General features: G+C 49.5%; 1 protein-coding gene across 6 annotated transcripts in view; it reads left to right on the top strand.

Annotated features, from left to right (window-relative positions):
* Positions 1-21,372, top strand: part of EXTL3 (exostosin like glycosyltransferase 3) — a 150,433-nt gene that overhangs the window by 117,475 nt on the left and 11,586 nt on the right. For all 6 annotated transcript variants that reach the window (XM_066547633.1, XM_066547631.1, XM_066547634.1 and 3 more), the window contains one exon: positions 539-3,163. In XM_066547633.1, the coding sequence (XP_066403730.1) occupies positions 1,016-3,163 (2,148 nt within the window). In that variant the 5' untranslated portion in view covers positions 539-1,015. The remainder of the gene's footprint in view (positions 1-538; positions 3,164-21,372) is intronic.

The raw sequence follows: 21,372 nt of genomic DNA, 5'->3' as shown, positions 1-21,372 counted from the left end.
CAGAAATTCCCTCATACACAGCCAGCCATTTAAATCGTAACCAACACAAGTACGTTCCCTTTAAACTTCCTCATGCAATGAATCAAAATTTTCCAGCAGGAAATGAAAGCAAAACACTTCATCTAAAAATTCCTCATCAGCTCTAGTCACCAGAGCAGAACAATGGCGATTACACTCAGTTATGCAGTGCAAATTCCCAGCACTGCTGCATCCCGGGATCACAGCAGGGCGGGCAGGGAGAGCAGGTGTACGTCAGCGCCTCTGGTTTGGATGTGAGGAGAGGTGGGAAAAACAGGGATCCAGGTCCAGAGCTGAGGAGGTTGTGTGGTCTGGAGCAACCCTACACAACCCTAATGAGGAGCAGAGCACCTGGAGCAAGCTGTGTGTCCACATCTCATGGATCCCGCCACCTTCTCAGGTGACAGCCCAGAGGTTGTTCTTTTGAGAGAGGACAATTGCTTTTAAATCTAACCATGTCTTAGGTCACTAGTGGGTCGTTTTGGTTGTGTTGCCTGACCGTGTGGTTGTTCTCTTGTAGGAATGGCAGAGCTTCACCCTCCCAGCAGCGATGACAGAGACTGACAGTGCTACCAGTCCCTTCTGGCTCCGTCTGCACGACGGCTGCTGCCTCTGCATATTCATTGGATGGTAATGCAGGATGTCGGCAGCCGCGGTAGAGTTTGGCTCGGTCCCACTGCGTTTTTCTTCTGCCGGTTGTGACTCTGAATCACCATGACAACGCTGTGACACTTCCAGCAAAGGTTGCCCGCGGACCAAGGGTGGGCTGGGGGTGGGCGAGTAGGTCAATGATCGAGTCTAACGGGGTCAGAAGTTGCGCCTGCAGCAAAACGACCGTGGAAGAGCCGCCGGCACGGCAAGAAGATGAAATTCCCCTTCCATTGGCTTCTTGTTGAGCAGGCACAATAACATTTCCCTTTGAGAGGTTCGCTGTAAAAACTCTTTTGGTTATGGCTACTGATCCAACGTGATTGCGCGCGTGGCGACTTTGGAACTCATGACTGGCTATACGATGTTGCGCAATGGGGGAGTGGGGAACGGAGGCCAGCCGTGGGTGTTGAGGTGGTCCAGTCGGATCCGGCTCACCTGGCTTAGCTTCACCCTCTTCGTCATCCTCGTTTTCTTCCCCCTCATCGCCCACTACTACCTGACCACCATCGACGACGCGGACGATGCCGGCAAGCGCATCTTCGGCCCCCGCACCGGCAACGAGCTGTGCGAGGTGAAGCACGTGCAGGACCTGTGCCGCATCCGCGAGTCGGTCAGCGAGGAGCTGCTCCAGCTCGAGGCCAAGCGACAGGAGCTCAACAGCGAGATCGCCAAGCTCAACTTGAAGATCGAGGCCTGCAAGAAGAGCATTGAAAATGCCAAGCAGGACCTGCTGCAGCTGAAGAACGTCATCAGTCAGACTGAGCATTCCTACAAAGAGCTGATGGCTCAGAACCAGCCCAAGCTCTCCTTGCCCATCCGGCTGCTGCCAGATAAGGACGATGCGACTTTCCCCCTGCCAAAATCCAACAGGAACTGCAGGCTGCACAACTGCTTTGACTACTCACGCTGCCCGCTGACGTCTGGCTTTCCAGTCTATGTCTACAACAGTGACGATTACCCTTTTGGTAGTTCCTTAGACCCTTTAATTAAACAGGCCTTTGAGGCGACTGTCAGAACTAATGTTTATGTCACTGAAAATGCAAATATTGCTTGTGTGTATATAATTTTAGTGGGGGAAATGCAAGAGCCCGTTATGCCAAAACCTACTGAACTAGAGCAACAGTTGCACTCTTTGCCATATTGGAGGACTGATGGACACAACCATCTCATCATCAATCTATCGAGGAAGTCGGAAACTCAGAACTTCATTTACAACATCAGCACGGGGCGCGCCATGATCGCCCAGTCCACCTTTTACGACGCCCAGTATCGACCGGGCTTTGACATCGTGGTGTCACCTCTGGTCCACGCCATGTCCGAGCCCAACTTCCTGGAGATCCCGCCCCAGGTGCCGGTCAAGCGTAAGTACCTGTTCAGTTTCCAGGGGGAGAAGATCGAGTCCCTCCGCTCCAGCTTGCAGGAGGTTCGCTCTTTCGAAGAGGAGATCGAAGGCAACGCCCCGGCCGACTACGACGACCGGATCATCACCACCTTGAAGGCTGTTCAGGACAGCAAGCTGGACTTTGTTCTGGTGGAGTTCACGTGTAAGAACCAGCCTAAGGCGAGTCTGCCCACTGAGTGGGCTCTGTGTGGAGAAAGGGAAGACAGACTAGAGCTACTGAAGCTTTCTACTTTTGCACTGATCATCACCCCCGGGGACACCCATTTAGTGATCTCCGCCGGGTGTACCATGAGACTGTTTGAGGCTCTGGAAGTCGGGGCCATCCCGGTGGTTCTCGGAGAGCAAGTTCAGCTACCCTACAACGACGTGATCCGGTGGAACGAGGCAGCCTTAATCATACCAAAGCCACGTATCACAGAAGTGCACTTTCTTCTGAGAAGCATTTCTGACAACGATCTCCTTGCCATGAGGAGGCAGGGCCGCTTCTTGTGGGAGACCTACTTCTCCACCTCCGACAACGTCTTCAGCACAGTCTTAGCCATCATAAGGACTCGAATCCAAATCCCAGCTGCTCCTATCCGAGAAGAACCCGCCGTGGAGATCCCCCACCGGTCTGGCAAAGCTGCTGGTACAGACCCCAATATGGCAGACAATGGTGACCTGGACTTGGGGCCTGTGGAAACAGAGCCACCCTACGCCTCTCCCAAATATCTCCGCAATTTCACCCTCACCGCGATGGATATCTACAGGAATTGGAATTCTGCCCCGGGGCCTTTCCACCTCTTCCCCTACACTCCCTTTGACCCCGTTTTACCATCAGAAGCAAAATTTTTGGGGTCTGGGACTGGATTTCGACCAATTGGTGGAGGAGCAGGTGGCTCTGGGAAGGAGTTCCAGGCTGCTTTGGGTGGCAACGTCCCGCGGGAGCAGTTCACGGTGGTGATGTTGACTTACGAGCGGGAGGAAGTGTTGATGAACTCCCTAGAAAGGCTCAATGGTCTCCCCTACTTAAACAAAGTTGTGGTGGTGTGGAACTCTCCCAAGCTTCCCTCCGAGGATCTCTTGTGGCCGGACATTGGCGTCCCAATCATGGTAAGACAGATGTAGCTACAGTGGGCTTGTTCATGGTGGGGTTTGCATGTTAGAGTTGTCTGTGTCAGCTCAGCTTCAGTCCTGGGGGATGGCTGAAGGTGTCTGTACCTCTTTTGGGTATTTTTATCAGTGGGGAAAAACAAGAGGTGCCAGGTATTTAGCACTCAGTGAATGAGAATTGCTTTTGAGGAGCCTAATGTGAATTTTGGTGCTGAAAGCTAAAGATTGTTGCTCGTTGGAAATCTTTGCTTAGGCTCTTTTAAGTGCCTCCCTGTGAGGACAGTTGACACCTTATAAATTCCTAAGTAGTAACTGTTTCTGCACTTTGCCAGATGAATTTTTTATTAAAACAAAAGAGGGACCCACTGAATTAGTGTCGACTGCAAAGACCTCAAAACTCAATTCTCACATTATGTTACAAGGGTTGGCAGAGAAGAAATTACAAGCCAAGGCTGACATGATTGTGAGAGCTTCCATGCTCCCAAGGTTGTAGCTGACTTTTGCATATGTTTGAGTTGATTATTTTTTTTTCTCAGCCAAACTGAAGAAGTGACACCTTCAAAAGCCAACATTCATTTTCAGACCCATGAAAAATGTACTCACTTGGACATTGACTTGTAAGGAGTGAATTCTACTCCAAATTTTTATTTATTTTAGGTCTTCCTTGTCATCCCAGCATAATCTCCTTCACTGGCCGTTGTTAAAAATCAGAATTAAATATAAATCTCCCCTCATAAAGAGAGCAAGGGCAGAGAGCTGCTAACAAGAACTGAGTGCTCTGAATCTGGTTGTGTTTAGAGGACAAATGGAAGGATAATGCCTTACAAATTAGGGAAGGGAAAAATAAAAGAGGGAGATGGTGCTTAAATACACAAACTGCGTGTGGTTTATGTGACAGGATGCTACTGAGCTTAATAGCAATGTGAGCTTTATGCTGCATGCAAAGAGATTCATTGATTTAATATTTCCTTTTATTATTATTGTGATGAATAAATCCTTCTGCTCACATTTAAAAACCCTTATGGTCCGGGAACAATGAGGAGAGAAAATTGCTTGGTTAATTGCGAAATAATCTTTCACATTAGTGCTTTTGAACCTGCGAATTCTACAAAATCTTTGCATTGTGTCTGCCGAAAAAACCGCGTCCTCCTTCGGAGCGGGGATTGTTCTCCTTGGAGCTGCTAATGGGTGTTATTTGTGAAAGAAAAATGCATTTGTGTTGATGGAAGATAATGGCTTTTTGTACCTGGCTCTCATCTGCACATCTGTTGTGTTGGAGCCCTGCTGGTTTTTTGGGGACTTGACACACACAGGAGTTGCTTCGTGTCACCTTCGAGCCACGCGCTGTGGGGAATGTTGGGGACCAACATTTGGGAGCGTGTGTGGTTCCAGAGGAGGGAATTGTTGTGGGCCTGATTTGGGGAGGTGGATGGTGACACTGTGGAGTGGCTGGGTCACAGGGAGATTCTGCATGTCCTTTCTGAAGGTGTGTGTTGGTCTCATAATAACTCTGCTTTCTTCCCGTTTTTCTAAATCTCAGTTTTTAAAAGAGCCCAAATCTGGGATTTCTCACAGGAGGGTTAACCCTGAGCAGCTTCCAGGCATCCATCCCTCTGTTGCTAAGCCCATCTCCAGACTGGGTGTTTAATCCTGTTGGGAGTTTGTACCATTCCTCTACAAGGATGGTTTGGTGTGGCAGTGATGGAAAACTTCCCTGTTGGGAGTTTGTACCATTCCTCTACAAGGATGGTTTGGTGTGGCAATGATGGAAAACTTCCCTGGGCTTCATCAGACAGTGAGAAATCCCAAAGTCTGCTCTGGAAAAGGGTGGCAAGAGCACTGGGAGCAGAGGTGAGGCTCTGTTTGAGCCTTGCTGGCTGAGCTGTGGGATGTGCTGGCCAGAAGAAGAGGCAGCTGGGGATGTGGGAGTGGCAGGAGACACCAGCCAGTGTGTGCCAGTGTCAGAAGAAAGTGAGGAGCTGTGATTCTGATTTCCTTATGAGGGAAAAAAGCTCTTTTGATGGGGAATATCCAATTCTCTCAGATCTGCCAGTGCTGCTGCATCTCTGTGTAACAAATACGTTCCCAGTGACTTTGGGATGCAAGGAATTGCTCTGTGTTCAGGTCCCAAAGCACAGAGCTTTGTGGGGAAACTTGAGGGGGAGAAGAGAAGGGGATGAAGGTGGATTTGGGCTGTGATTGAAGTGGGTCCAGGCACCACCTGGCTCTGAGGAGCAGCACAGCAGCAGCACATGTGTGCCAGCATGATCCAGGATCAAAGCACCTGGAGCCAGAAGGTCACTGAAGAAAACCCAGCCTCAGAAAGATGTGGAACTGAGTCCAGAGGAGGCCATGGAGCTGCTCTGGATCCAGGCTGGGAGAGCTGGGGAGGTTCAGCTGGAGAAGGGAAGGCTCCAGGGAGACCTCAGAGCCTAAAGGGGCTCCAGGAGAGCTGGAGAGAGACTTGGGACAGGGGATGGGGGGACAGGACACAGGGAATGGCTGCCCACTGCCAGAGGGCAGGGATGGATGGGATATTGGGAAGGAATTGTTCCCTGGGAGGGTGGTGAGAGTCTGGAATAGAATTCCCAGAGAAGCTGTGGCTGCCCTTGGATCCATGGAAGTGTCCAAGGCCGGGTTGGACAGGGCTTGGAGCAGCCTGGGATATTGGGAGGTCTCCCTGCCCATGGCAGGGGGTGGGATGAGATGGGCTTTAAGGTTCCTTCCCACCCAAACCATTCTGGAATCCACATGAACCTCCTGTGTGCTCCAGGGCAGAGGAGCTGGCACTGGAAGAGGTTTCCCACAGAAGCTGTGGCTGCCCTTGGATCCATGGAAGTGTCCAAGGCTGGGTTGGACAGGGCTTGGAGCAACCTGGGATAGTGGAAGGTGCCCCTGCCCACGGCAGGGGTTGGCATGGGATGATCTTTCAGGTCCCTTCCAACCCAAACCATTTTATCATTTAATGCAAATTACAAGCTAATGAGACAAAGCACTGTCTGTAGCACGTTAAAGAGCCTTTGGAAGCAAAACAGAGCCCTGAACCCCAGCAGGGCCTGCTGGTAGCAAGAGATGTGTGGCTCTGGGCTAGCAGAATTCCCCAAAGGAGAGCTGGAGTTCTCCTTCCTCCATGTGTTGACCTTATTTATTGATGTGCTCCTTGAAACAGCGTTTGCAAACTGCTCTGCTTGGCTGTGATTTGAGGCTTGTCCTCCCAAGCAGAATTCTTTTCCCTGGTGGGCTGGGAATTAATCAAGAGCCAAGCTCAAAGCTGCATTGAAACTTTGAATCTTTCATGGATAACGAGATAAACAGGGCTACAGAATATATTTGATTTTTAAAAAAAAATACTTTGACTTAAATATAGATGGCATAATTTACTAAAACATCAGTAAAATTCCTAAGCTGCACAGGAGTCTGATCAAATATTCTGTCCCTGTCCCCAGCCTGAAGTGAGTAGGTGGAAATCCAGTGTAATGTGAAGTAGTTTGTAGTCACTCAGGTCTGCCCCTGGAACAGATGCTGGCACTTTACCCTCACATTTAAAGCTGTAAAAACTCTTCCCATCTCCCATTAGTTGGGATTGCAGCAAAACCCAAAGGCTGTGAGTGAGAAATCTTGTTTGTGCAAGCTCAAAACCTGACTTTTTCCCAAGTGTCTGTATCTCTAGCACTGCCTTAGGAGACCTCCCCAGGACAGGAGTGTGACAGTTCCAGCTCCAGCAGCCACACCACAGCCACTGCTGAAGTTCTGTGTTGTCCAGAGGAGCTGTGGCTGCCCCTGGATCCCTGGAAACATTCCAGGCCAGGCTGGAGGGGGCTTGGAGCAGCCTGGGCTAGTGGAAGGTGTCCCTGCCCATGGCAGGGGGTGGAATGCAATGAATTTTAAGGTCCTTTCCCACCCAAACCATTCTGGGATTTGAATTTCCAGCTTGCTTTGCAGTAAACTGTGTGGGATAAAACCCCACCTGCTGTATAAATATAATATAAAAATATCCAGCACATTAGTGATTTAATTTTTTTGGTGTGATTGACCGGGTGAGCTTTAAGGTCCTTTCCCACCCAAACCATTCTGGGATTTTGTGATTTGGGGCTAAACCTTATTTAGCCCAAAGCAGTATTTTCACAACCTCTGCTCACATTCCAAGATGTGACAGCCAGATCTTGCAGCTCCTCTCCCTCTGCTGGGTTTGTGAGGGCCCTCAGAGGCTGGAAAAGCCCTGCAGCAGTTTGGTTTCTCCTCCTGCTGGGGGCTGAGGTGGGCTGGGAGTGCTGGAGGCATCTCTGAGCACTTAGGCTGGGTTCAGTGCCAGCTCCTGTGCCTGCCAGCAGTGACTAATCCCTTCCTCCAGCTTTGTTCCAGAATAAGTCGCCGCCTTTGATCCCTGCAGCCACTTCCAGTGGTGTAACATCCTTTGCTGCTGGCCTGGTGGCTGGCTGAGAGGGCTCATTCCATTCACAGCTGCTTGTTTGAAAAGGAATCAGCTGTGGAAAAGGGCTCATCTGGAAGCTGCTGGGCTTGCAGACCTGTTTGGCTGCGCGTGGCATTTGTTAATCAGGAGCAGGCTGGCCAGGGAATGCTGTCCTGACTTTCCCTTCTCTTTGGGCTCTGTGAATGTGCTGGCTCTGAAGCTCAGATGCCTGAGTCCTTTCCAGCAGAAGCACTCAAAGGGTTTTTCATATCTCCCTTTTAAGGAGCACGGCAGAGTCTGTGGGTGATGCTTCTGAGGAGGAGGAGGAGGACAGAACCTGGACAGGCTGGTGGCCATGGTGGCACAATGAGCTTCTCTGCTTGTCCTTCAGCAAGCAGCTGGATCCTCAGGCTTGGTTTTCTGATAAGAGCAGCACCAACCTTCCAAACTAACCAGGAGCTGGAGATGAGCTGCAGTGGTGTGTGTGATCCAGAGTGAGATCATCACACTGACCAGGAGTTAAAAAGAGAATAAAACCTCCATGCTGATCAACACCATCATTTCAGTCAATCCTTTCCCTTCCTGGGAGCTTTGCCTGAAATCCAGCTCAGGGCCTGGTTCAGCTTGGTAATTCAGCATTTACCAAACTCTTCCTTGCTGATGTGACTTGGGCTTTTCTGGGCCAGCTCACCTGCAGGAACTCTTTGGTGAGTCCCAGCTTTATCCTGCTTTTCCCTGCCTTACTTGGACTCACAGCTCTTGTGTTCCAAATCAGGAAAAACCCAACTTTGCTTTGAGGTCCTGGATTACATTTGGGAGTGGGGAGCTCCAGGTTTACTTCCAGGAGGAACAATTCACACAAAAGCAGCTGAGAAAATCCCTGTTTCTTAGCACTGAGTCACTTCCCACAGGAGATTTGCCCCATCCCTGGGATGAACAGCCTGTATTCAGTGCACCAGCATTACCAGCAGTGCATCCCAGGTTTGTGGGCTCAGTTTCTCCACGGGAGCAGTTTCAGAGGGCAGGGAGATGTTCCACAGAAGTGCTGGGTGCTGCTGTCAGGTTTGCAGCACCACCTGCTGCCCGCGGAGCCGGCACTGCCGGGGAGGCAACCGAGTTCTGAAATCCCTGTGAGTTTCACCATCTCCATATGTGTTTTTTTCTGTTGTGTAGCAGCAGAGGAAGGAACAAATTTGCTGCTTAGTTTACCTGGGAATCCTAAAATCCAGATTCTTGTCACTGCAGAGCCCGAGCAAAGGTGCAGCGATGTGTGACCGCGGGATGATAATGAACAAGCAGTGCCGACTCCTGGGAATGTGCGCTTGGAATATTAACTCCAGCACCCTCCCAGTCCTCTCTGCTACTGCCTAGAGCCATCCCTTCATTCTCCCCCGTGCCATGTGCTGGTTTGTGGTGCCTTTTCCACAGATAAAACCCAGCTCTCCGAATCCCCTTGGCTCGGGATGCAGCTGATGGGGTGGGTGACCCGAAGGAAGTGTGGTTGGGGCACTGGAATGGAGAATCAAGGGAGGGAAGTGTCCTTGCATGGCGCTGGGGATGTAATTGGGTGGGTTTTGTCACCTGTGAAGGTGTCACAGGGGCCAGTCCCTGTGCTGAAGCCATTAACCATCACCACAAAAGCTGCCTGTGCACCTCAAACTCTCCTGTTTGCAGCAGCTCTGTCACAGCTGCTGGGGGACAAAAGCAGCACGGCAGGACTTGGCAGCAGGGGCAGGGCAGCAGCAAAACCCACGCTGATTTTCCAGGGCTGCATTGCTGCTACTTTTAGGGTTTGAATTGTGACCTGTTGAAATACCAACAGAATGCCAAATGTCCCCAAATTGTGCCATGTGCTGGTTTGTGATGGCTTTTCCACAGATAAAACCTTCCTGGAGCTCCAGCTCTCCTACCAACAGAATACCAAATGTGACTTGTTGAAATACCAGCAGAATACCAAATGTCCCCAAATTATTCCACTAGGACAAGCGTGGGGGGAATGGAGTGTGTTGGGTGCATTTTCTCTCTTTTTTTCCTTTTGTTTTCACCTACTTTTCATCCTCTGTGACTTTGTGATGATGGAACTGAGTGTTGACATCCACTTCCCATAAAGTCCCAGAGCCTGGATATCTGCATTTCCTTTCTTCCCAGGCTTTTATCTGTCCTGGAGGAGCAGTTCTGCTGTGCAAAGCCATTTGATTGTGCATTCTGCACAGGCTGCCTTATTTGTGAAGACAGCCTTGTCTCCCAGAGTGGCCATAAGTTGATGTTGTGCCACTGGACACGGATGGATCCCCTGGCACAGGAGCAGGACTCGCTGAGGTCAGGAATTTGGGTAATAAATAGAGAGGAAGAAAGAAAATCTGTGTTTGCTGGAACAGGAGGGACCTCGTGGGGCATTGGGACACCAAAGAGGCAGCTGTGAGCGACACGAGGAGGTTACAAAGAGGAAGGTGCCTCTTGGATATGAGGTTAGGGAAGCAGGAGACAGGTTTTAATCACTGCTTGTTGCTGAGTGTCTGATGGAGCTCCCAGCTGCCTCCCCAGGCTCTGTGGATCGATCAGCAAAGACATTGCAGCTCTCAAGGAGAAGGGGGTGATTTACTCCCAGGGTTTTGGGACACTCTCCTGCCCCTTTTGCCCACAGTTCCTTCCCCTTCCCTCACCTGTGCCTGGTGAGGAAGCAGATGCTGCTCTCTTATCAAACCCATGGATGCTTTTTTTCCCATTTTCATGAAGTCAAACTGTGGTTGGTGATAAAACCTGATGGGTCTCCCTGCCCTGCTGGGCATATGGAGTGCTCCCCTCTTCAAAAAGCAGCACCTGGATTTTCCTGGACTTCTGGAGAAGTTTCATCTCCTGTGAAAAACCATTGAGAGCAGGTGACGGAGCAGCTGGATTCAGAACCAAGGGCTGCAGTTTGTTTTCCCCTTGTCTCCAGAATCCCTGGAATCAGTTGTTTCCCTGCAAGCCCCCAGGGAGGATGGAGCTTTTTCTGATGACAGTGAGGGGATGTCATCTTAGAGCCTATGAGAAAATCAGACACTTCCATTTATTTAAAGCTTTTAGTTAATTCATGAAAATCTGTGTAAGTCCTGTAAAAAAAAGTGAGGATTTTTTTTCCTTCCCCTGAAATTGGCCAAATTTCAGCATCAGCAAGGAGCTAAGGGCACTAGAGGGAAACTGAGGCACAGAGAAAGCCACACCTGGTCACTGAAATATCCATTGCATGTTTCCATATAAATTCACAGAAATCCTGTTTTCAGATTTTTAGAAAATCTGTATTCCCAGATTTTCTAACAGCAGAAAGATGGGAAATCTGAAGCTTTTATCTTCCCAGATAACACTTTCACATCCAAACAGTTCAGCAAAGTCTTCAGCTTCCTGAATGCTCATTTGAACTGAACTCTGAGGGGTTTGAGCTTCATGGAGGGAAGAGAGATGGGTTTTGTTCTTCACATTGAAAGCATTTGGGGCAGGGAAGTTCCATTTCCAGCCTGGTCATGGCTTTGATCTCTGAGCTGCCCAGAGCCTGGCTTGTGGGAGCCTGGCTTATCTCTGTGATAAGGGACTGCCACTTCTTGGCCTGTGACAGGAGAGAGCTGAGAGGGAATAAAAAAAGCTTCAGGGCAGCCATAAACTGAATAATTCTTTTCACTAGGGCTCATTTTCCTCTTGCTCTCAGTGCAGGTGATAACACAAATTGCTTTCAAACCACTGGTATTAATTCGGTTGATTTTATCAGAAATTTATAAAAGGAATTGTTTTGAATTGTGACTCATTTGTGTGATCTCTGTAATTTCTAACACATGCTGGTCCTTAATTCCCAACCCATACTGGTTTGTGGGAGTCTGGATTCATCCCAGCCATGTGTTTGGCACTAATTATTGATGGAAGCATTTTTTCCTCCTGGATTTTGTTGGAGCAAGTATTAAAAGCCTTGGGATAAATCAAGCTTTGAAGGGCACGACATTGCCCATGGCTTGAGTTCTCTGCTCTTCTGGGTAGAAGAGTGATGAGCTGGTGTGAGACATGGACCAGGTAAAGCAGGATTTAGTCAAGGATTCCAGCAATTAGGATCCAGAAACTGAAGTTTATGAGCAAAGGGAAATTCTGTAGAAACCTGTCTAGACCTGGTATCCAGACTGGCTCTGCCACCTGGAGGGAAAATTGTGTGTTTGTGGAAAATGCCTCTCCCTTTATTTGGCCACATTCAGGGGGACATCCCAGCCCTGTCCTGTGCTGTTGGAGCTGATGGAAATTGCAGTTCTCCATGAGTTGTGCTCCTGGAACAGCAGCAACAAGGGCCAAAATTCCCATTTGGGGATTGTGGTGTGGGTGCTGGGACAGTTCCATAAAGGAGCTCTCGTCCCTCCACGATGGATTTGAGGGCAGGCATGCTGGCAGCAAAGCTGTTCTCATTTCACCCAGAGCTTCCCCAGTGAGATCTCAGCCTTCTCATCTCAGAAGTCCCTGGAAGGCTCCTGGTCTGGAATCCACCTGGAAGCCAAAAGTGAGTTTATGTGCCTGAGTGCTTTATGGTTGCTGCTCCCAGGCACATAAACATGAATAAATCCACTGTCCTCTTCCCATCAAAACAATAACCTCCCTGCAAACTTGATGGCTTCTTGGCTCTGCTTCTGTATCAGAGTCTATATTCCAGGTTTTTAGTAGCTGCTCAGTGAGTTACAGCCTGACTCCAATTCCCTCCTCCCTTTGTTGGGCTGTGATGTTCATTTGGATGCCCTCAGATACAAATTTTTGCACTGAAGCTCTTGTGGGATGGGTCAGAGCAGCTTTGAAATGCTGGAAACATCTCGGAGCATCCTTGGGTGTGATGTATTCCAAAGAATGAGATGCACCAATGGGAACAAATGTACAAATAATGGCACCTGCTCTGTCAGGTGTTTTGTTTTCCTGCTGGGGTGGAAATCCTGTCTGACAGATCTCCAGGAGGAACCTGCTGAAGAAGTGATTGCACAACAATACAGAGGATTTGCACTGAGAAAGCCTCTGGTAATTAAAGCAGCCGGGCTGTCAGCCAAAGAGCAAAGTGTGGAGAGATAGCTCTGCCTCACTTGGTGAGCAGAAAGGAGGTATTTCCAATAATCCCCTGGGACCACAGCCCTTGGATTTCCAGCACTCTGCTGCTCCTCTCTGCCTCTCTGCTGTGCATTTCTGTGGCTCCAGCATGGAAGTTGTGGGATTTCCTCCCATGCCATGGCCTGGTGCTGCACGGCTCCGATGTCCTGGCAAGGGGAGGAGACCTCAGGGGTGCTCCTGATCCCCCTCCTGACTTTTCCATCTCCTGTCTCACAGATGAGATGTGACAGCCCCTCTCAAATCCACCCCAAGCTCCCAGTCTGTTTGCTGCCAGACTTCTCAGCAGGGATCAGGGGACTGGCAATGTGCCTTTTCCAGGGAAATCGGAAGTGCAGGAATTAGCTGAGGGAGATCTGGGCTTTCAAACTTTAGAAGTTTTGGGGTTTTGATTCTTTATTGAAATCTGGTTTTGGGGAGCTGCAGCCTGTGAATGGTTCTTGGGCTCTTGTGTGGCTGTTCCAGGCTCTCCTTTGGCTCTTCCAAGGGTAACAAGGAGCTCCTACCTGGCCTGACACAGCTCTGGGTGCTCCACTGGGACAGTGAGGCAGGCAGGGAAAATGAAGATTTTTGCCAAAATAAGGCCAGGCTTCCCCAGTCAGTTCCTAGTGCAGCTCTGCCCTGCCTGGTGCAGTGGCAGCTTCCCTGTGATTCCCCACACAGACCCAGGAGATGGAAACCAGTTCAGAACAAGCTGCTGTGCTCCTCAGCCTCTCTCTGCTCCAGGGATCTGCAGCTGGCCCTGCCAAACTCCTGCTGAGTCCCAGGGCTCTGAGTTATGTCAGACAGGAGGGTGGGACCTGTCCCCAGGCTCACTGGCTGCACACATCATTCCTGAGCTGTTGGTGTTTGCCAGGCTGGGAAGTTTTTGCTACCCACAAGTGATTTGAATCCCTCATCCCTGAGCTCCAGGAAGGATCACTGCACCTTTTGGATGGAGTTAGGAGCTGCTGCCTGCCCTTTTTGTGTGTTCTCTTTCTCAGCATTGGTCCCAAATGGCATCTCTGTGTTTTCTCTGATATTAGCAGAGTGGGTTTGGTACAGGCAGTGTGAGGAAGGTGTCCCCATTTCATCAGAACAACCTCTCTGCTGTTAAAATTGCCACTAAAGCAGCCAAGGGGTATTTGGAGAGGAAGAAGAGGCACAGAGGATGAAGCTCAGAGTTGACAAATAACAGTGTGCAGATGTCCTGGTGGTGCTGAATCCCTGCTGGGGACACTCCTGCTGCCATCCATTGTCACCCTGGGGTGTTCCAGCTCTGGCATCTGGGACTGGGCAGAATTCCATTGGAATTTTCAGGCCTTGAATACCAAGACAGGATTTGCCAGGTGAAAACAGCCATGTTGATCCAGCTGCAGCTTGAGAGAGATTTGAGAAAGAACAGTGACATCTGTCAGGACATCACACGTGGCACATGCTGGGGCACCTCCAATGCCAGGTTCAGTTTGGGGACCCTTGTGGCAAGAGAGACCCTGAGGGGCTGGAGAGTGTCCAGGGATGGGAATCGAGCTGGGGAAGGGGCTGGAGCACCAGCAGGGGCTGAGGGAGCTGGGAAAGGGGCTCAGCCTGGAGAAAAGGAGGCTCAGGGGGGCCCTTGTGGCTCTGCACAACTCCTGACAGGAGGGGACAGCCAGGGGGGTCGGGCTCTGCTCCCAGGGAACAGGGACAGGAGGAGAGGGAACAGCCTCAAGCTGTGCCAGGGGAGGGACATCAGGAGGGATTTCTCCATGGAAAGGGTGGACAGGCACTGGAAGTGCCCAGGGCAGGGCTGGAGTCCCCATCCCTGAGGTGGTTTTAGAACATGTGGATGTGCTGGGTGTGGATCATGGATTAATGGTTTGATCCCCTTTGATCTCTCCAGCCTTAATGATTCTGTGATTCCATGAGGACACCTTTGGGAATTGCCCATTCCACTGCAAAAAAACCTAAAAATTTGGGTTATCAGTATCAAAACTCTCAAAAGAGCGAGCTCTTTCTTCTTGAAATGACTTTTTTTGGCTTCCCAGCAAACAGCAGCTCATAAATCTGGCTCGTGGTCCCAGACCTGCCAGTGGAAGTTGGATCATGAGCTTTGCACTCTGCAGTTTTTCCCTGTGAGCTTTCATGAAAAGCACACACAGGAATTTTGGGAAGTTGAGAAGGGAATGAGCTGCAGCAGTGGAAGTATTGGAACATGACAGCATGTTATCCCAGGGACCTTCTTTGAGCCAAATAATTACAATTAATTGTAAAATAAATCTAATTGGACAGCCAGCTCCATGTGCATCTCTAATTGCACAGCCACTAACAGCAACACACAGAGAATAAAGATCAGAATCTGCATCCCTTTCATGTTAAAAGGAGCATCCTTCTCCTTTCCTTTCTCTGGGAAGATGCACAGCTGCTCCTGTATGAAAATGAACAAATAATCAGTTTTACTTGGATCTCAAGCTGTTTTCTCCTCTCAGAGATGAGCGACCCACTGATCTCAGCTGAGGAGTTTATAGGGAGACCAAGTGTTTGCACATTTTCTGTGCATGGACACAGCATCATAAAAAAAAGCCTTTCCATGGTGTCTTCCTGTGTGGTTTTGTTCTCAGCAGGGGATAATTTATGCTGGGTTTTATGTTGCATTATTTAATTACACGTATTTTTAAAATGCCTCTGTTTTGCCAATTTACATTCAGCCTGCGCTGCCTTCGGATGGCTTTGGAGCTAAATACCCTTCTGATACCTCTGGAGATGAGTCTTAAAATAGTCTATAAATCCTTCTAATTCAGAGTTGGAAAATGCTCTAAGTCAGAGGTAGCAAAGCTGGGGGCTCAGGGCATAAAGGAGGGGCTGTGGCTGTTTCAAGGTGAAGAGGAAGGAGCAGGAATAATTAATACAGGACAAAGGGATAACAGTAACTTCCCAATCCATCTTTACAAGGCAGGATTAAAGGGAAAACAAGAAGGTGAAGAATTGCCAGGGGAAACCACTGTAAAAACCAGGGACAGCTCCTCAGGCAATGCATGACTGAGGAAACATCCTGCTAAGAGTGTCAGGGCTGGGCTGGATGCTCAGATAAATGGATTTTTTTGGAAATCCAGAGGATTTCTATGGGAGGGGTGAGGACTGATGTCCCCCTTGGACACCACAGCTCCATCCAAGCACATCCTGGGACTCATCCAGTCCTGGAACAAAGCTGGGAATGGTGAGGGTGGTTGGTGGGGACAGACCAGTCCCGAGAGGAGCACATCCCCTGTGGCTTTGCCTGGATGCAGGAGGATCCAGGATCTCCCTCAGGATGGATCTGGATGTGCCTTTAGGAGCTGAGGTCCCAGCCATTCCCATTTATTGATTTATCAGGATCGTGTTAACCCCAGGGTAACACCCAAATATCTTTGTCCTAACAAACACCTCAGAGCTGCTTTTTGTGCATCTGCGATTTCACCTCCACATCCCAAGTTTTTTAAACATTCATTATCACAAACACAAAAGAACATCTTTTTTTTTTTTTTTTTTTTTTTTTTTTTTACAAAATGCCAGCCTGCTCAGTCAGATCTGGCAGTGTGTCTGGAAGGAGCTTTGACACCCTGCTCACACAGTGTCAAAGTGCAGGGCAGCAATTCCTGCTGGATTTGCAGCTCATCCAGAGCTGCCACCAACGCCCTGGAGCCCCGTGTTGTGCCAGACTCATTTCCTCGAGTTTTTGGGTCTGTCTTGGGAAAAAAGAGCGTGGTTTTGGGGAGGAAAGGCATCATCCCAGGGGCTTGGCTCTGGTGGAAATGCCATGCTGGCATCCCATCTCCTCCCTGCCCATGAGCCTCACATTGTATCGAGCGAGGCCAGATTATTTTATTTCTCATGAAATGAAGAACTCCTGGCTGAGCCAAAGGCCTGGATCTGTGCTGCTGGCTTTGGAAAGCAGGATGCTGGCCAGCAGGAGCTGGATGAATTTCTCTCCTCTGAGGGTTTTCTCATGGTGGGAGTTGAGGTTGGCAGGAGGGAGAAGGTTCTGCCTGGGCAGGGCGGGACATCAGCGCCGCTGGGTGTGAGGCTGCACTTGGAAACCTTCAATGAGCACCACCATGGTTGTCCTTGGTAGGGGCAGCCAAGCAGATTTGAGGTCTGGGCTGAGAGCCACAGTGATCCCTGCCAGCTTTTGTGGAGCAGCTCAGCTTGCCCAGAACAGGTAGTGATAAAACACTGAGAAAATGGAGTTTAAAATGTGGCCGTGGCCAGGCTCACGGGATTGACTCCAATGTCATCTCACTGGGATTGGGCTGCAGAGATCTTGGGTGGCACCTCTGGTGATGACAGAGCTCCTTTGGCTGCTCCTTGGCACCTGCCCTGGCAGAGAGCTTGGCTGCTTGTCATGGAGCCAGCGTGCCTGGACTCAGCCTCTTCTCTCCTTCCATGGAACGAGACAGAGCTCAGAGACACCAGGATCAAAGCAAAGGGAACCTCAGGGGTGTAGTTTCCATATGGAGCCTTGCCCAGTGCCAGAATTCCTGCTGGAGCCAGGATGTTGAGAGAATCACAGAATCATTCAGGCTGCAAAAACCCTTCAGGGCCATCGAGTCCAGGCTGTGCCCAATCCCCACCTTGTCACTGAGTGCCACATCCAGCCCTTCCCGGGACACCTCCAGGAATGGGGACTCCAGACCTCCCTGGGCAGCCCCTTCCAATGCCCAACCACCCTTTCCATGAGGAAATTCCTGCTCTTTACCCAGCCTGAGGCTTTGTCCCTGTCTGACACCCCACATTTGTTGCTTGGCTCAGTGCAAACTCGTTCTGAGAGCTTCACTTCCAAAAAAAATGACCCAGCTTCCAGGAGATGCTGTTTGGTGGCACCAGGCAGAGTTTTTGTCTTTCTCCTGCCCATCTCTGGTTTCATTTGCAGAGCAGAAAGTGCCAGTCTGATCTCACACCTCATCTGCAGGGGAGCAGGAGTGGGAGTAAAGGATGTGATTTATTCAGTTTATGGATCTGCACGCCCTTCCCTCCTTCCAGGGAGTGTTGTCAATAACCCCAGCACTTGGGCCTGATGTGTAGAGGGAAGGGACTCTGGTGGATCTCAGTCTGTGGGTCTCAACTGCCAATCCAGGCAACTTTCTTAATGAAAACATGTCTGGATTTGGCCAAATTCAGTTGTTGAAAATAAAGGATGAAAATAAAAAATTCAGGAGTTGAAAAGAAATGTATGTGACAGGGTGGCTTCAGGGATACTTGGGACTCATTGTTCCCTTTTCCCAGATTTGCCACCTCCCAAAGTCCTCCAACAGAGCCCTCCCTGATCTCTCTTAAGCCTCAATTGGCTGATTTTTAATTGATTTCTTCCCCACATGTGCACATAGGAGAGCTGGAGAAGCCTTGGCAGAGAGGAAGGAGGGTGGGAAGGGACCCAGCTCAGCTGGGAAGGAGGATGTGGGTGGGATGAAGATCAGCAATGGTGGCACCTCTGGAGCCAAGTTCCAAGCCTGGGCTGCTCAGACTGATCACCCACTGTGAGAAATGGATTTATAAATAATTCCCAAAACCTGACAGAAGGCTCACACAGTTCTGTACATCTGGATGCAAAGTCTGAGATAAGGTGAGCTGCCTTAGCAAGGCCATGGAATAGAGATGACATTGTTGAGAGAGAGATTGAACCAGGAACAAGTTTCAACAAGTTTCAAAATATGGCCTTGCAAAAAGACCAGATATTTTAGTGAATTAGAACTGTGCAAGATGCATTGTGGGGTAAAAATAAAGGTGATTGGTGTTAGAAGTGTTAGCAGCATTGTGTGGCAAAAGCTGGGAAACATTTCTAAGGTATTGTAACCAGGAAACAGGGTGGCTTCTGCTGGAATGATGTTGAGTTTTACATCTCTTGTGTCTCACCCTTCTACAAGACTGAAAATGGAATAAAATTGTTTAAAAAGCCTCTCAGCTGCCCCATCTCTGTAAAAGCTGGGAAAACCAAGAAGTGTCCTGATCCAGGAGATGAGTTAACCCTTTCTGATCCAGGAGATGAGTTAACCCTTTCTGCATGGAGAGGGTCCAAGTCCTGTTCTTCAGAGAAGCAAAGGGAGCTCGTGGTGTCCCCACCCCACCCTGCTTTTCCCCCCAGCCCATTGGGGTAGAATCTCTCACCTTTGGCAAAGATGGAAATTTGGTTCCTTCTCCTGAGAGCTCATTCACAGCTCTCCTAAGGGCACCCTCCAGGCTTTTTTCCCCTGACAGAGACCTGACATGAGCAATGAGGCACCCAGGTTCTTGCAGAGTTTGCTCTTTGCCCAGGAATCAATCCAGTTCACTGAGCTGAGCTGTCAAAACTTCTCCAAGGGCACAGGCATTCCTCATGTTTTCACCATCAAATGATATGTGACACTTAATTTAAAGCTTAAGCATGAAGCCTCACCAGCAAGGAGATTGCTGGAAGGTATTGATTTTGCTGCTTTTTTTGGTGTTTATGTATAAAAATGTACTTTAAAGTATTGGTAAAAGGACATTATTGCTGGGCAGACTCTGGATTTATGCTCTGGTTTAGTTTTCTCTCAGTTTTTTTTAAGATTCATTTGTCCAGCGTGTCTGTGAACAACAAAATAATGGCAGGAAATGGATGTGATGGATTTGTGGGGTTTTGTGCTCCTCTAATCAAACAAATCCCAGGTTGTGGAACTGAATCACCTGGAACTGATTTTCTAACTGATTTTCTTCTCCTTCTAAAAGGAGTAGAAGCTTCTGATGTGGTCTCTTGGGTGCTTAGAGGCATTTTAGGTGTCTCCAAACTTTGCAAAGTGCTCAGGAGATTCATGGGTTTGAGCTCTGGGCCTTTTAGCTGATGGCAAAGCATTTTAAAGAGAATTAGTCCCAAACAAAAGTCAAAAATAACCAAAATAAGGCAGAGTCTGGGGTCTGGAGGAGTTGGAATTTGGTGCAGGACCCAGCACTGGTGCTCTGCTCTGAGTTTGGAGCTCTTGCTGTGAGGGGAGGTGGGGGCTGGTGATGGGCTGAGGTCTCTCTTGGGATTCTCTGGTTGATTTTGTGTCCTCCTCACTGCTTGAATCCCCTTGGGAAGGAGAACTGCTGACTCCCTGTGCTACAGCCAGGGCTGAGGGAACATCTTTCCTTGGGGTTCGACAAAGCTCTTGGCTCCAGACCATGAAGGAGCAAAGTTGTGGCAAAATTGGTCATTAAAATGATGGAAGGGCAGGAGAAGCAGTGCTGGGAGAGAGACTGAGACCTCAGAGTCTGAAAAAGGACAGAGAGAGGGTTGGTGATGGCATCTCTGGGCTCTTCTGGGGGTGAGACCCACCAGGGCAGGGGTGGGAGCTGAAGGGAGACAATTCCCAAGGAGCAGGGCTGGTGTTTGAGAGGAGAGGTGGATTCTGCCACTCTGGCTGGGAGCTCCTGGCAGAGCTCTCCCAGAGCCAGCCCCTCTGCCCTGGAGCTCACAGGAGGTTCATGGTGGTGGCTTTGAGGGTTCCAGAATGGTTTGGGTGGGAAGGAACCTTAAAGCCCATCTCATCCCACCCCTGCCATGGCCAGGGACAGCTCCCACCATCCCAGGTTGATCCAAGCCCTGTCCAGCCTGGCCTTGGATACTCCAGGGATCCAGGAGCAGCCACAGCTTCTCTGGGAATTCAATTCCAGGGCCTCCCCACCCTCCCAGGGAACAATTCCTTCCCAATATCCCATCCATCCCTGCCCTCTGGCAGTGGAAGCCATTCCCTGTGTCCTGTCCCTCCATCCCTTGTCCCAAGTCCCTCTCCTCTTGTATTTGCAGGGTTCCCAGATAAAGGAAGGAATGATGAATCTGACTCCATGTTCTTAGAAGGCTAATTTATTATTTTATGATACTATATTATATTAAAGAATACTATATTGTATAAAAGAATACTATACTAAACTATACAAAGAATACAGCAAGGATGCAGACAGAAGGCTAAAAGATAATAAAAACACAATAAAGAAAACTGGTGACTCTTTCCAGAGCCTCGAGACAGCTTGGCCATGATTGGCCAATAAGTCAAAACAATTCACATGAAACCAATGAAACAATCACCTGTTGGATAAACAATCTCCAAACATATTCCAAAGCAGCAAAACACAGGAGAAGCAAATCAGATCATTATTGTTTTCCTTTTTCTCTGAGGCCTCTCAGCTTCCCAGGAGAGGGATCCTGGGCAAAGAGATTTTTCCAGAAAATAGGATGGTGACACTCTCCAGCTCTCCTGGAGCCCCTTTAGGCTCTGGGTTGGGCTCTGAGCTCTCCCTGGAGCCTTCCCTTCTCCAGGCTGGACTCACTCCAGCAGATCCAGCTCCTTCCCAGAGCTGGACACAGAGTGTGGAGTTGTCTCCTCCTGCTTCCCTCCTCACCCCATCCCCACCCTGATTCCTGCATCCCCTTTTCCAGCAGTTCCCAGGCAGAGAAGGAACCCCTGGGAGCATCCACTGGCTCTGGATAACCCTTCAGCCAAGCCAGACACTGAGCTGAGTTTTGTGATGCTTCTCCACCTTGGGAAGGAGCAGGATCAGGAGCTCCTGTGCCAACATTGTCCCTGCTTTGTCCATGTCCTGATGAAACCACAGAGCTCCTGGGGTGGGAATGCTGCTGGCTCAGCTCTGGCCCTGCTTTTCCATAGCCCAGAGCTGCCCAGTTTGCTCACTTGCAGTAAATTGTTGGTGCTTTTGATGGCTCTTCAGTGCAATATTCAACATGTTTCTGCTGAGTTTTCCATCCCCCCTGGAG

This window comes from Molothrus aeneus, chromosome 3 (genome assembly GCF_037042795.1).
Source record: "Molothrus aeneus isolate 106 chromosome 3, BPBGC_Maene_1.0, whole genome shotgun sequence".
Taxonomy (NCBI): Eukaryota; Metazoa; Chordata; class Aves; order Passeriformes; family Icteridae; genus Molothrus; species Molothrus aeneus.
Note: the sequence above shows the minus strand (reverse complement) of the source record. Positions and strands in the feature narration are given on the sequence as shown.